Source organism: Oncorhynchus kisutch, linkage group LG24 (assembly GCF_002021735.2).
Source record: "Oncorhynchus kisutch isolate 150728-3 linkage group LG24, Okis_V2, whole genome shotgun sequence".
NCBI classification, from domain to species: domain Eukaryota; kingdom Metazoa; phylum Chordata; class Actinopteri; order Salmoniformes; family Salmonidae; genus Oncorhynchus; species Oncorhynchus kisutch.
The window spans coordinates 13,509,589-13,526,125 of record NC_034197.2 but is presented as its reverse complement, the minus strand read 5'-3'; the positions used below and the strand labels follow the sequence as shown (position 1 = coordinate 13,526,125).

The window sequence follows — 16,537 nt, the reverse complement described above, 5'->3', positions numbered from 1 at the left end:
GCTCCTCTAGTCACGGCGTGTGACCACATCACTCCTACAATCAGCAGGGACGATATTGCTCACCTCCGATTGACACATGAATCTATTTGTTGACATGTAGAAGGTTTTATGGGAGCCTTGCAGGTCAAGTGTCGTAGCTAAGAGGTTAATGTGAAAATAGATTAACCCTGGAAGCGATTGTTTCACACACACAGTTGTCCTAATACTGTGTTAGCAACCCAGAACACCATACCATATTGCTGGCCTGCCTATATAGGTCAGGTGCGCTGTAGCTAGGCTGTGGTGTACTTTGTAGCCCTACAGTAATATAAGGGGAAATAGTCTCAATCAAATGAGGGGTTGTGTCCATATCTTTGAAAAGTATACGTGGCCATGGGAATTCTATCATCAGACTGACTGATGGCGTGTGATTCAGCTGCTCTCTGTCTGTCTGTCAGCTATACAATTTCCTAGACTCCCTCCTCAAGTGTGTCTGTGTCTGGAAATAGAAGCAGGAGGAGGACTGGAGCACAAATTGGACAGAGGACTAATCAGTGCAGTAGCAGCTCCACTCCGCCTTCGTCCGCTCTTCACTCAGTGTTCCGTGAAAAGGGGCATGCATGGCGTGAACTGGGCTGGACGTGTCGTCTGTCTGTGCCTCTGCATTGCATCCTCGCCTTCCGCCAGCGTGCCTCCTCGCCTTCCCTCCAGCGTGCCTCCTCCCCTTCCCCCCAGCGTTCCTCCTTGCCTTACCCGCAGCGTGCCTCTTCGCCTTGCACCCAGGGTGCCTCCTCGCCTTCCCCACAGCGTGCCTCCTCACCTTGCCTCCAGCGTGCCTCCTCGCCTGCCTTCCCCCCAGGGTACCTCCTCGCCTTCCCCCCAGCATGCCTCCTCGCCTTACCCCCAGGGTGCCTCCTCACCTTCCCCCCAGGGTGCCTCCTCACCTTCCCCCGTAGCCTACGTACAAGAGGGATGCTAAGTGTTGCCTGTGTCTCTCCCTATGCTATGCTTCCTCTCCTCTTCCTCGCCTCTCTCTCATCCTCTTCTCCTCTTCCTCGCCTCCCTGTTTAACGCCCTCTGTACGTACAAAGAAGGATGCTAATGTGAGTCAGTGCTCAAAAATAGCTCATCCCATCTCCTCTTGCCCAAGATGGCATGCCATGCTTAGCGCCGGGCAAAGGCACAGCAGCAGTATTGATTAAAACAGTCATTCGCTAAAGAAAAACAGTATCGACCTTCTCTTCCTCCCCCAGTCAGAACATAAACAGGAGGGAAACGAAGCTGAGGTAAAATCTACTGCAGTTTTAAATGATGAATATATATCATAATCATATCATATCATAATATATCATATATCATCAGATTACTTTATCATTATTGCTCTGTAGGTAAACTGAGAAAGTTCTAATGCAGGATGTGTTGAGATAACCATTAGTAGCCGTGCTGCTTCCAAGGCGGCAGTCAGTTCTACTCAGGCAGTGTGTGGACACTAATGCCTCATAATCAGGCTTCAGGGGCTTAAGCCAATTGTAATTGGCGGAAAGTTCAAGAATGATTGATTGCCCTGCCGACGAGCCCTAGGTTTGGCTAAACTTCAATTCCTCTCAGTCAAACCTGAACTCCTGTGATGTATTTAATCTCACTGTGGCTTGTTGCTATTTCAAAGAGTTTCAGTATCACTGTATTTTTCTAAGGAGTCAAATGTCATAGAAGAGTCACCTTCTCAAAGGTCACATGACATCACATCAAATGGTCAGGTGTGTTAATACCAGCTTGCTCTCCTCCTTACTCTCGCAATGTATTAACATATGCATAGAAATGTGTATTTTTGTTTGGTATGAAAAACCGATACACAAATCCTACACGAGATCTACCAAACATTTACGCACACTGGGTGTTGTTTGTTAACCTGTTCCAACTACGGAAACGTTGGTAAATAGTGGAAACGTCGTGCTTTTTTCTAAAATGATTTACGCATGAATTCATGTCTGCTCATGATTGAGAAAGACCCCCACTTAATTACCTCAGAAGTGGCAGAAAGGATCAGATCCTGCAATCCCATAATATTGCAGTTTTCTCAGAGGATCTGGATAGAATGTGTCCGATTAGCGGTGGTCAATATTCCTAGAGAGAACAATCATTAAGAAAGTTGACGGGCTTTGGGAAGGGAGACTTTGGGAAAGGAGAATTTGAATAGCAAACTACATGACAACCTAAACTATTGGAGGCAAATAGAACATGCTTTGGTTGTTCAAAAAGTGTGCTGATAGTCTCCCCTGTATTTATTAGTTTGATAGTGTGTATAAAGCTGTTCTCAGAGCATATACAGTACCTTTAAAACATTCTCTCTCTAATAGTAAAAGCATTGATCCTGTCAGAAGTCTAACAGTATTTTCCAGTTGTTAGTGTTCTTTTTCAAACTGCCAGGTTTGTTTTTGCTTACCAGTGCTGAGTGGTTGGAAATAGAAAAAACAACAACTCTAAAATCAATGGTTGATTGGCCCTTTGGTCGTGGAACTGTGATTTAAAGCATATGTCGCCTAATGGTGCTAACGAGTGTCTGTTATTGGGCACTAAACTGGCCTGGCCCCCTCAGCATGGCCTTGTTAATGTCACTGTCACTAAGTCCATCCCCTGGCAGGCCACATGATCAAGGGCCGGGAGCGAGGGAGGCAAGGGAGGCAAGGGAGGCAAGGGAGGAGAGGGAGGGAGGGAGGGAGGGAGGGAGGGAGGGAGGGAGGGAGGGAGGGAGGGAGGGAGGGAGGGAGGGAGGGAGGGAGGGAGGGAGGGAGGGAGGGAGGGAGGGAGGGAGGGAGGGAGGGAGGGAGGGAGGGAGGGAGGGGGAAAAAGGTCCCTCACCCTCATCACACATAGCAGCAGAGGGAGGGGAGGGAATGAACTAGGGAGCGAGGGAGGCACCGTCGTCAGTCACACACTCCCTCCAGAACGTTCCAATATTCCACATTCTACCCAGAACTTAATTGGTCTCTGAATTATTAACCTCAATAGAGGGTTGGAGGACACAGGGCCGTTTGACCTCGCTGATACGTCTGGGGGCACACAGTCCTTCAGCTCAGTGCTGCTCACTGTGTAGACATGCATACATATTTAACCATCTGTAAGGGAGGATGAGGAACACATTTAGATTTCCTCCACTTATCACACGCATTGACCTTTAGTGGTTTTTGGAACTGCACACATTTTCACAAACTCTAGTATTCCGGCCAGTAACTTGTGCAACGAGTGTATAGACATAATTAGTAGTTACATTTCAAGCATTAGTGCCTGTAGTTCTGTGTGATTCCGTTAAGTACATCCGCATTTGCTCAGAAGTGCTGAGAACAAAATGCATGCCGTCGTGTCAGTTTTTTCTCTGTCTGTGTTTCAGATTAATTGCCATTCTAGGCATTGCCCTTCACCACAGTGAACAAATGTGATTTATTCATTGATTCCGCAGTAGATGTTTACACATCACAACAGCATAAACATTTCCCAGAAAACATGCTTTTATATTACATAATTCAATAGCTTATACATTAATAATGAATACATTCCACTGTCTTGGTAAATATAACAATGTAAATGTCATGCTCCCTGTTTTGCTGAATGACTTATTGGACAGCACGTCTTCTCTGTAACAGCTATAACAGACAGTCAAGACATCATATTGCAGCGGGTTTTTTGGAAGGCGCTTTCATTTAAATGTATTATTATTATTATTATTTTGAGGTTTGCAGTAAAATACATGGTTAGAATGCAGCATGTGATTATATTGACTGAAATAAGATGTGAACTTTCTCTTTATTTCCCAGGGTGGACTTAGCCCAGAAATTATCCTGTAACCTTTAAGAAGAGTTGAGAATCATACAGAAGAAGTGTTCTTTCTCCAGACACACACACACCCCACACACACACACACACACACACACACACACACACACACACACACACACACACACACACACACACACACACACACATTCCCTTGGTTGCAGCTGAGGCTACCGCCACACACGCATGCACACACATGCACACAAATGCACAGACACACACACTCTCACACACACACAAACACACACACCCACACACATTCCCATTGGCTGCAGCTGAGGCCACACACACACACACACACACACACACACACACACGCACACACAGGCGGCATTTCTCCTGTCTTGGCTGGATCAGTGCCAGTTAGGAAGTTAGGAGTGTGTCATCTTACAAATGGGGTGGGCTCAGTGATTGATGTCCTGCCGCCCTCAGATGGGGAGACGGAGACCCTGACAGTGGCGTTCCGGGACAGGACAGAGCTATTCATAGACCCAGTCAGACAGACGTATAGCAGTGGAGAAATATACTTTACTTCCTCAATTTTCTCACGTCAAACTCAGACCTCTTTGTGGTGTTCTCTGAAGCAACCTAAAGCAACCATTATAGCCTTGACTGGGTGATTTAGCTATGGTATATGAATAAGAGGTAATCTATTGACAGATATCTGACAGGATTCCCATTGACAATTACCTTCAATGTTGTGCATCGATACACTATAACGATAACAATATAGCCTGCCAATATTAGGTACAGCACGCCAATCAATAGCCTTGTGCATGAACCGAAAGGAGCCGCTGCCTCTCGTCCTTAGTGTTTTTGTTCTGTCATCTGCTCAGGGCGACTCAATCCCAGCGCAGTCGAGATGAAGATGCTAGACTGAGATTCTTTTTTTTACTGTGTTAATTACCAGAGAGAAGAGAAGCAATTCGGCTTTGATTTTACTGTTGCGAGTCGGATGATAAAGGCCACATGAGTGATGCTCTCCTTCATGTTCTTGTTTGCTTCTGAATTAGCTGATTAGTCTTTCCCAAATGGCTGCTGCCATTCCAACGCCCTGAGAGATTGTCTCTCTCTCAATTGAAAGGTGAAGTGCCTACTCTAACAGTGAACAGCCAGCATCCACTCGTTGTAAAGCATCCTCTTAATGCATTTGTAATTCAAGTGGACACTCCTTTAGGAGATAGTCAGTATTTGAGAACCTTCCGTTAATCTGATCCTTCATATTTGCACGGCAGTGTCTCTCCACGGAGGCTCTGTTGAAGTATGTCTTAGCTTGGCTTCAACATGTCTCGTGCACAGAATATAATGGCCAGCAGAATGTGTGTTTGTGCGTAGCTTTATGAGCTTTGTGCTCAGCACAGACACTTGTTTCATTTGGGCCACTGCCTGTTTCAGCAGGCAGTGGTGTGAAATGTACCTTATGATGAATATTGTGCATTACAACTGCTGACTCTGCATAGGTCAGCTGTCTGTATTCAGCCACCATAGTGGAATATGTACTGTAGCTCCCCAGTGTCCCCTTCACTACCGTAGCCCAGTAGTCACACCAGAGCCCCTCATTCCCCTGGTCCATATAACTCCTCCTTCTGCTGCTGCTGACAACTTTGTCATTAAGGATGTCATTTTCTCTTCCTGGAAGCTATATAAATTCTTTATTACAACCATAAACTATTCTAGGCTTTCCTGTCTATCTTAAGCTTAGCTCCCACACCCAGACCCCAATCCTCCTCTTTACGTATGCAGAGAGAGAGAGAGAGTAGAGAGGGAGGGAGAGAGAGAGAGAGACAGAGAGAGAGAGAAAGACAGAGAGAGAGAGAGAGAGAGAGAGCGAGAGAGAGAGAGAGACAGAGAGAGAGAGAGACAGAGAGAGAGAGAGAGAGAGAGAGAGAGCGAGAGAGAGAGAGAGAGAGAGAGAGAGAGAGAGAGAGAGAGAGAGAGAGAGAGAGAGAGCGAGAGAGAGAGAGAGACAGAGAGAGAGAGAGCGAGAGAGAGCGAGAGAGAGAGAGAGAGAGAGAGAGAGAGAGAGAGAGGGGTATTACTGGAGATGTGCGATGGCAAGCACTTCTGTTCCTGAAAGGGAGCGTGGTTATAAAGCTGGAAAGAGATCATATCCATGGTCTGCCAGATGCTCTAATCCCAGTCTATTTCTCTCTCTTCTCTTCTCATCTTAGATTGAACATGGAACATAGATTGAACATGTGAATATTTAATTTAGTCCCTCTTTCGCTAGCCGGATGAGACATGACATGGACATTCATACGTCCACCTGATATCATACATCCACCTTCCACTTGTCTTACAAAATAACACAAATGTATTGTCACATGCAGTGAAATGTGTTGTTTCACAGGTTCAGCCATAATGGCACTGCACCCCTGGAGTAAATGATGATTAAGTGCCTTGCTCAAGGACAAATTGACTGATTCTTTTGCCTTGTCAGCTTGGGTAATTCGAACCAGTAACCTTTTGGTTACTAGCCAAACGCTCTAAACGCAAGGCTACCTGCTAGACTACCTGCCGCTTAAAGCTTACTCCCGATGAGACTGAAACTTTTCCCAATGCAAGGTCATTTCAGTTCACTGCTCTATGGCTACAGAGTGCATGTGGAATTATTTCAACCAAAATACTTCTCATGTGATGGATGCAATTCTGTCGTACAGTTAAACCTGCTTCCTTTTTTCCCTGAGGGACGGAACATGCTCCAGATATGGATTTACAAGTCATGCTCATTATACTTCTGCAATTATTCACCGATGCCTTGACAGAACGTCAAATATTAGCTACACTGAATTCTCCATCCGTAATACAATGGAATAATGCATGTCAAAATGTGCAGCCACTCAGTGCAGATGATGTGCTGATGAAGCTGGTCATTGTGGCAGCATTTCTCCACCGTATGGCCGCCTTCCAAATGGCTCCCTATAGAGTGCACTACCTTTGACCAGAGCCCAGGTCAAAAGTAGTGCACTCTATAGGGAATAAGGTTCCATTTGAGACACCGCCTATGTCTCTCACTGCAGTGACTCCAGGCATAATTCCACCTCACAGTGACACCGTTGTCTCCTCCAATCCTGTCTCAGAGTATTAGTCATTAAGGGGAGCTGCTCAGTTTGACATCCCTCCTCATACCAGGGCCTTAATCACAGCAGATCTCCACCATGTACATATGACCATATCATTAACACAGCCCTCTCTCTCCACCATCCGTCCATCCCCCCCACTCCCCCTCCGTTGTTCTCACAGATGTGGTCCAGCCTTTTGTACATTCATTAAGGACTGATACCCCGAGCCCCCATACATACAGTGACAAATTATATCACTTTACGTTGAGTCATCCATCAACAGATAATTGCTAAGGCTTTACATTTTTTCATTATATCACTTCGAATGCAAAATATTTCTTCCTCCGCGGGGGTTACTTTTAAATAACGTTGATTGAGTGTGATATTAGGGTTCAACCTTGCACAAAATGAAAAATACATCTCACCATTCATCCAGCTATCCACCAACCCCCAAGCCTACCCACACAGTGGAAGGTAGGATGGAAGCTGTGGTGATGCTGTTGGGGTGATTTTTCTTCTCCTGGTTCTGCCGGCTGTCTCCTGCTGTAATGATGAGAGAGCCCAGGGCACAGATACACACACACACACACAAACTGATCTGACTGCCGTGACATGGGTAATAGGTAATGTCCTGTCTTCTCACACTGGTGCATTACACACATCCTGTCATAATCAGGTTAAGAGATATTTCTAATAATAAATGAAACCAGGGACAGTCTGCAACCCTGGTCAGGCAGACACACTTGAGACACATGCATGTACACCAACACACATGCACACACACACACAGTTTCTAATAGATAGCATGTTGGCCACATTGTTTATACACTGAGTGTACAAAACATTAGGAACAGCTGCTCTTTCCATGACAAAGACTGACCAGGTGAATCCAGGTGAAAGCTACGATCCCTTATTGATGTCACTTGTTAAATCCACTTCAATCAGTGTAGGTGAAGGGGTGGAGAAAGATTAAAGAGGGATTTTTAAGCATTGAGACAATTGTGTATGTGTGCCATTCAGAGGTATGGTAGTTTGTGCCAGGTGCACCGGCTTGTGTCAAGAACTGTAACGCTGCTGGGCTTTTCAGCAGTTACTTGTGTGTATCAAGAATGGGCCACCACTCAAAAGACATACAGCCAACTTGACACAACTGCGGGAAGCATTGGAGTCAACATGGGCCAGCAGACACTCCCATCTAGAATGAACCACATGAGCAATCAGGGTCAAGCACCCCACCCAAGTGCACAAGGACAGATCCCCCAACCGGTCACCTCTTGGCCACCGGCCCAAGCTCCCAACCGCCAGGCCACCAATCCCCCCCCCCCACCCAAGTCTATGGCTTGGGTGGCTGGATTCTTTGGACATTTTTCAGGCTTTCCTTATGCAGGCATGTGCTTTGTGCTCAGATAGTAAATGCTGGAAACCTGAAGTTTGATCAGAAGATGTTGAGTGATGCCCTGCCGAGATCTAAGCTACAAGACGGCTCAAACCATCTTTAATGTTATTCATATAACAACACCCAGGCTTTCTGTGACTAGGTAATCGTTATATAGGAATTGACAAACCTCATTTAGAGTGCTCTCTTTCAAAGATCTATTGAGATTTACCATCTGTTTCTATTTTTATTTTCTCCTATGTTAATTGATGCGTTCCAGGTCCCACAATAGCATCCACCTCTCGGCAGTGATTGTTTAACTACCTATTTTTATCCCGAGAGCCATAATCTCAGACAACATCATTTCTGGACGTGTCTGCATAAAATGACTTTCATCTGCTGGCTGACTGCACGGACATAGTATATGTGATAACCTCGTAAAAAAACGACAGGCGACAAAGTGTCATTCTTCCCCGTTTTCCCCTCATAATATATTCATAGTTGTGTGTCAGAGCAATCCCCATCTTTTCTTGTTGAATTATGGCGGGTACATTTCGCTATGATGCGGGGAGCAGAGCATCACTTTCAGGCCCCATTTTGATGGATCTATGCGACCGCAGCTGTAATGTGTTGTGTATTGCCAGCTCCCTTTCAGGCTCTGGTTATGATGAAGCCACTATGCTGCTGCGGCTCTGTTTTTTTTGTTGTCGTTCTTTTTACTTTGATGGATTCAAAGCACAGAGGTCAAGAGGCATCAGAGGTCATTGCATGAAATTGTTCAATTCCAGCTTCTCTGTAAGGTGTTCTGTTGTAACAGCTGTGCTGGGGGGCCATGAAGATAGTCAACAAAGTTAGAGGACAATCTGAGAGCGGTCGACACAGGACCATGCAGCTAAAGAGGAGGACATAAATTAAGCAATTGTTGTAATAACCCAATCTTGTATTTTATAAATGGGTGACTAAACAAATGATGTTCCTTAGAAATGATTGGTGACCGATGGCCATGCTACTAAGTGTATTGCAGGCCTCTGTTTGTTGGGGACTAAAGTTGTGTACGCTGTGTATGCATCCTCTCATGGCCAATGTCCCCAAAATAACATAACACCATCTGGGCTATACTGTAATACAAAGCTTTATGATCTTACTGCATACAGGATAGAGTGGCTGCATGCTACCGTGATCAGACTGAAGATCTCCCTCTGGGCTTATACAACTTGTGGCCGGAAATGTGTGTCCATGTGTGTGTGTGTGTGTGTGTGTGTGTGTGTGTGTGTGTGTGTGTGTGTGTGTGTGTGTGTGTGTGTGTGTGTGTGTGTGTGTGTGTGTGTGTGTGTTAGTGTGTGTGTGTGTGTGTGTGTGTGTGTGTGTGTGTGTGTGTGTGTGTGTGTGTGTGCATCCGTGTGTTTGATTGTCTTCAGGTAATGGTAGATGGACACCTCTCCTCTCCATGGGCTGCTTCCTCTAATCAGATGCTGATTGGCTCTGGGTGTAGTGCGGGATCCCAGGGGAGCGCTGGGGTCAGAGCTATACAGGATTACAGACGGATGGAGCCGATGGTAAATGACAGCTGTTGAGTCCCACTGGGGACCAGCTTTAAGAGGGGTAAAGGTATTTCTGCCGTGCCGCTCGGCCCGCCTCAAACAGCATGTGAGTCTGCATAATGAGGATTGTCTAGCCTCCTAGATCTTCCGGGAGAGAGAGGATCTCACGTGCATGCACACCGATTACCTTCCCCAATCAAATGTGATAAGAGCATGCATTAGAACCATCTGCACCAAATCCACATGATTGACCTTTTCTATATTGATGCCTATTGTTCTTGTATAGTCAGCTGATCTGCAGAAACTGCAGAATGGCTTAATGCCATGTCCAATATAACATTAATATTGTACCTTGTACTTTACATTCAATATGTGTTTTATACCAGACATAAATGTCCTATTCTCAAGGATCCAAATAAAGGTTCAGTGTTTCCTCTTTACCAATCCAAGCAGACACTGAATGATTAGCAGCAGTAGACGGTCCCTTACTAATGACATCTGAGTGCATGGAGGTACTTATTAAGACTTGTCAGAGGAATAGACGGCAGAAATCTCCGGCTAGCCAAGTAATTAGCATGTAGATGGAGGAGAAGTATGGATGGTGGTTAGTGGTATTTATGCAGTGATTCTGCCTTTGGATTGTTTCATTAGTGCACACTGCTGCTGAGTGAAGAAAGTGGCTTGAGTGTTTAATGGAATAACAGGAATGATGTAGCCAAGGACAGACTACCGCATTTGGGGCACCAGGGATTTATTTTGGGATTTAACTTTTTTTTTTTTAATAACACTGCATTTAAACACATTTTGCCATGGTTCAGAGAGAAAAAAAGATTCAGTTTTATAATGCTATTCTACACATTTTGTCATGTTGCAGTTTCTGTTATCCAGCCCCAGCTAGAACCTGAGATTGCAGACTGAAGTTTATCTTTTGTGAGAGATTCATCCTGGATCAAGTGGTGTTAGCCTTGTTTCTGCAGACAATGGAGAAACAAGTCATTTGATAAAACAATGCTGTTCTCTTTATTTATTCATGCAGCCATTTCATGAACACAGTGTGTTCTAGTTCTAATAGGTAGTTACATATTCCTGTTTGTTCCTCAACCATGTTTCCCTTTTTCTTTCACCTGGGTAAACCAGACAGCGGGATGCTGGCTCTAAGGTATAACCTGCTACCTGTGCCTGTGTCCTCCGGCACAGTGCTGAAGAAGCAGAATGCCACCTGGTATCAGACCTCAGAGGGCATTTACAATAAGACTCCTCCTGCTAGACTCTGTGCTGTTTTGCAGAGTTGCATTTTATTACATTCCACTGTGAAGGTCCAACAATGAGTAAAATGGTTGTCCTCAATCCAAGAAGCTTTTGTCAAGTGTGTGATTGTACTTACAATGGCTTGGAGGCTATTTAAGTTTATTTTTCCTATTCACTGAAATATGCCAAAAAATGCTTACAAATTACATGGAAGACATTTAGCTTTTCTTTATATTCATCCAACTACAAAAGCTTGGTCATTTCATTGTATAGTTTAAAAGGAAGAATACACAAGCATCTTTCCAGTAAATGTAAACGTTAAATTCAGATGACCTGAATGCGAATGGCAGGCGTCTTATTAAAAGGTATTGTTCTAGTGTTTGTCTTTGTGTAAACAGATCTTTAAAGGCAAGGAGGTCACATGGCCTGTGCTCCTTATCTCCCAGGTCCTGACGGTCAGGGGGAGATGGCCCGGGGCTATTGATCTGTGATCTCCTGTCGCGCACACACACACACACACACACACACACTGTCATTCCTTCATTCACATTTTAAAATGTTATTCCTCGGCCAGCTCCACAGAGGGTTTGAGAGGACAAGGAGAAATAGAACAAAAGATAGAAAATCCTCCCTCGGATGATTACTGTAGCTAACACAGTGCATTTACTCACCTGTCACTAAGTAACGCTAGTTGCTTAAATGTGAACCTCTACAGCTTGCAGACCAAGAATACTTATCCGATATCCACTCTTGACGAGTACAATAACAGACCTGAGAAAGATGACATTAAACAAACAAAAAGCCATCTGGGCAATTATCATAGCACAGCTTTCTGTTCCCTCCCTGCACCTTATCATCTCACTGAGGCCTGACTGTGTCAAATCAATGTCAACTTTAAATGTTAATAGAATCTTAAATTATTCACTATGCAGTTTAGCCCAGTTGACCTATTCCTGGGCTCAAAATGAATCATCCACATTAATATATGCAGTGCTTTCAGAAAGTATTCATACCCCTTGAGTTATTCTACATTTTGTTGTGTTACAGCCTGAATCATTTTTGTATTTAAAAAAAAAAATCTCACTCATCTTGACACTATACCCTGACAAAGTGAAAACATGCAAATTTATTGAAAATGAAATACAGAAATATCTCATTTAAATAAATATTCACACCCATTTTACATTATATTTTAGTAATTTAGTAGACACTCTTATCTAGATAGTGCATTCATCTTAAGATAGCTAGATGGGACAACTACATATCACAGGCATAGTAAGTACCCTTTTCCGCAATAAAGTAGCTATCAGCAAAGTCAGCACTACAAGGGGGTGGGGGGGGGGGTATATTTAATATACTCTTTGAAGGTAAGGATTTTCAGGTGCTTTTGGAAGATGGGCAGCAACTCTGCTATCCTAGCTTTAGGGGGATTCTGGTTCCACCATTGGAGTACCAGGACAGAGAAAAGCTTGGGGTGGGAGAGCCAACAGACCAGAGGTGGCAGAACGTACCCGAGTACTCGGGTTAGAGTGTAGGGTTTTGGAACGGGCAGGCTTTCCCTGGAGGAAGAGCAGCTCCGTTTTGTCGAGGTTGAGTTGAGTGTCATCCGCATAGCAATGATAGGAGAGTCAATGGAAGGATATGATGGAGCCGAGTGACTTGGTGTGTAGAGAGAAGAGGGCCTAGAACTGAGCCTTGGGGGACACCAGTAGTGAGAGTACGTGGTGCAGACACAGATCCTCGCCACATTACCTGGTAGGAGCGGCCTGCCAGGTAGGATGCAATCCAAGAGTGTGCAGAGATTGAGACGCCCAGCCCTGAGAAGGTGAAGAGGAGGATCTGATGGTTCACGGTGTCAAAGGCAGCGGATAGATCTAGGAGGATGAGAACAGAGGGGAGAGTCTGCTTTGGCAGTGTCGGAGAGCCTCGTGACACAGAGAAGAGCAGTCTCGGTTGAGTGACCCATCTTAGGTTAGGGTCAAGAAGATCGTTCTGAGAGAGATAACAAGAGTTGATCAGAGACAGCGCACTCAAGTGTTTTGGAAAGAAAATAAGTTGAGATGAGTCGCCTGTTAGTTTCTTAAGTCAATGCATGTTAGAATCACCTTTGGCATAGATTACAGCTTTCAGTCTTTCCGAGTAACACCTGGATTATACAATATTTGCACATTATTCTTAAAAAGATTATTCAAACTCTTTCAAATTGGTTGCTGATCATTGCTAGACAGCCATTTTCAAGTCTTGCCATATATTTTCAAGTCGATTTAAGTCAAAACTGTAACTAGGCCACTCAGGAACATTCAATGTCATCTTGGTAAGTAACAGTGTTTATTTGGCCTTGTGTTTAGGTTATTGTTCTGCTGAAAGGTGAATTTGTCTCCCAGTGCCTGTTGGAAAGCAGACTGAACCAGGTTTTCCTCTAGGATTTTATCTGTGCTTAGCTCTATTCTGTTTATTTTTATTGCCAATGACAAGCATACCCATAACATGATGCAGCCCTCACCATGCTTGAGAATTGGTACTCAGTGATGTGTTGGATTTGACCCAAACATATAATTTACATTTTTTGGTCATTTCGCTGATGCTCTTATTATTCAGAGCGACTTACAGGTGAAATTATGATTACGTGCCTTGCTCAAGAGCACATCGAAATATTTTTTTCCTAGTTGGCTCTGGGATTTGAACCAACAACATTTATGTTACTGGCCCAACTCGCTTAACCATTAGGCTGCCTGCCACCCCCATGCTTTGTATTCAGTACATAAAGTTAATTTCTTTACCACATGCATGTTTTGGAATATTTTATTCTGTACAGGCTTCCTTCTTTGTAGAGTAACTACAATGTTGTTGATCGATCCTCAGTCTTCTTCTATCACAGCCATTAAACTATATAACTGTTTTAAAGTCCCCATTAAAGTCATGGTGAAATCCCTGACTGGTTTCCTTCCTCTCTGGCTACGGAGTTAGGAAGGATGCCTGTATCTTTGTAATGACTAGGTTTATTACTACACCATCCAAAGTGTAATTAATAACTTCACCATGCTCAAAGGGAAATTCATTGTCTGCTTTAAAAAATATATATGCATCTACCAATAGGTGCCCTTTTTTGCGAGGCATTGGAAAAGCTCCCTGGTCTTTGTGGTTGAATCTTTGTTTGATATTCACTGCTTGACTGAGGGACCTTGCAGGTAATTGTGTGTGGGTTACAGAGATGAGGTAGTGATTCAAAAATCATGTTAAACACTATGATTGCACACAGAGTCCATACAACTTATTATGTGACTTGTTAAGCAAATCTTTACTCCTGAACGTATTTAGGCTTGCCATAACAAAGGGGTCGAATACTTATTAACTCAAGACATTTCAGTTTTTCATTTGTAAATAATTTACTTTAAATAACATAATTACATTTTTACGTTATGGGGTATTGTGTGTAGGCCAGTGAAACAAAAATCACAATTTAATCCATTTTAAATTCAGGCTGTAATACAACAAAATGTGGAAGAAGTAAAGGGGTGTGAATTCTTACTGAAGGCACTGTATCATAGAGGGAAAATGGCCTTTCCTCCCTCTCCCCCAGAGTAGATTCTCTTAACTCTACCTGAACCCGATGTTTCTCTGAGACCGTGCTACATCCCAAATGGCACCCTATACCCTACATAGCGCACACTTGAAAAAAACAGAGTACAATGGGCCCTCGTCAAAAGAAGTGCACTATATAGGGAATAGGGTGCCATTTGGGATGCAGACAGTGAGGTGAATAGATGTGAGGTAATTATGTATTGATAAAGGGACAATGGGTGATTTGCTTAAAGTTGTCACAAAGATTGATTCGATGACAAAGGCTACATGTATTTTCTAATGATAAGGAATCAATGAAAAGGCATTTGTAGGCCACCATTAAATGGCCCATGCTTATTAAGCAGGCATCTACAGGACACCTTTCAAAACTATATTCAGTTCAAAAAGGTCAAACTTGACGTTCTATTCAGAGACACATATTAAACATAAATGAGTAGTAAAAGTGACAGGCTGCTTCAACAGATCGGCCAATCTGAGCTGACAATCCTGTAACTACTCAATACTGAGGGGGGGGGGGGGGGGGGCAAGACACTTCAATATTGATTGAGCATCATGGAACGATTTAAAAAATACAATACATGCAGTTACCTAGCCACTCTGCATCAGAGTGACAGGGGGACAGGGGCAGAGGATCAAATTAGCGTCGTGTGGACGTGTCTCTGTCAAAGGCTTTAGCAAACAACGAGAAGGAGAAAGGCCTTAATACCAATACTGCTGTGACCTTCATAAGAACTACAGAAACATTGCAAGGCTTGCTGAGTCATCTCCTCCAGACTCCCATCCTCTCAGACCCTGATGCTGCTGCTGCCTGCTGCCCTGAGGCGCCCTTGGCCTTTCCCTCCGACAGTTCAGAATATAATAGAGCTACTAATGCCCAGGCTTACATCTGGCCCAGGTCACAGCCGTGACACTAATGGATTCAATAGCTCCTTAAAGTTATTGAGATGGTGAATAACTCTGTGGGGGTAGGTTTAGGGTCAGGTAGGGAGGAAGTGGTGTGGGTGAATAACTCTGTGGGGGTAGGTTTAGGGTCAGGTAGGGAGGAAGTGGTGTGGGTGAATAACTCTGTGGGGGTAGGTTTAGGGTCAGGTAGGGAGGAAGTGGTGTGGGTGAGTAACTCTGTGGGGGTAGGTTTAGGGTCAGGTAGGGAGGAAGTGGTGTGGGTGAATAACTCTGTGGGGTATGTTTAGGGTCAGGTAGGGAGGAAGGAAGGGGTGTGGGTGAGTAACTCTGTGGGGGTAGGTTTAGGGTCAGGTAGGGAGGAAGTGGTGTGGGAGTGTAACTCTGTTGGGTATGTTTAGGGTCAGGTAGGGAGGAAGTGGTGTGGGTGAGTAACTCTGTGGGGGTAGGATCAGACAGAGGTGGTGGAGGTGGTGGAGAGTTTATGGGGAGGGTGGTACCTTTGCCTGGGATGAGTCTGTAGAGATGCTGCTTCCTGCTGGGTTGTCAAAAAACTGTCCTGATTGCAGGACTGTAATTAGAGGGGAATTAGATTCTGTGATTCTGTGAAAGAGTCCAGAGGGGAGACCCTTGAACTGTTTGAGATGTACGACAGCACGTTACCAGACAGTAAACCAGTGGGCACACCACGCCATTTCAATGTGGAGAATTGGGTAATACATGTATTTGGTTGAGACGTTGATCAATGAAATAACAACCTTTATTCACCCACTCAAAAAGGCAGCCAAAAGTTAGTTGAATTTCCAATGTGTTATCATTATGCTTTCAACCATCTAAAACAGGGGTAGTCAACTCTTACCCTACGAGGTCTGGAGCCTGCTGGTTTTCTGTTCGCCCTGATCATTAACAGCACACTCTAAATCAGTCCCTGGCTTAGAGGTTCAGAGTTGAGTTTGAGGAATCTGAAAGCACAACCAACTTCCAAATGTAGTTGTCACCCAAATGTCTATCACTACGCG

The 16,537-nt window shown here is 44.3% G+C and overlaps 1 protein-coding gene across 1 annotated transcript; it reads left to right on the top strand.

The window, feature by feature from the left end:
- Window positions 1-595: 595 nt before the first annotated feature.
- On the top strand, window positions 596-958 carry LOC109869690 (vegetative cell wall protein gp1-like). Its single transcript, XM_020459958.1, has one exon. It carries the CDS (start codon window positions 596-598, stop codon window positions 956-958), a length of 363 nt encoding a protein of 120 aa, XP_020315547.1.
- Window positions 959-16,537: the final 15,579 nt, after the last annotated feature.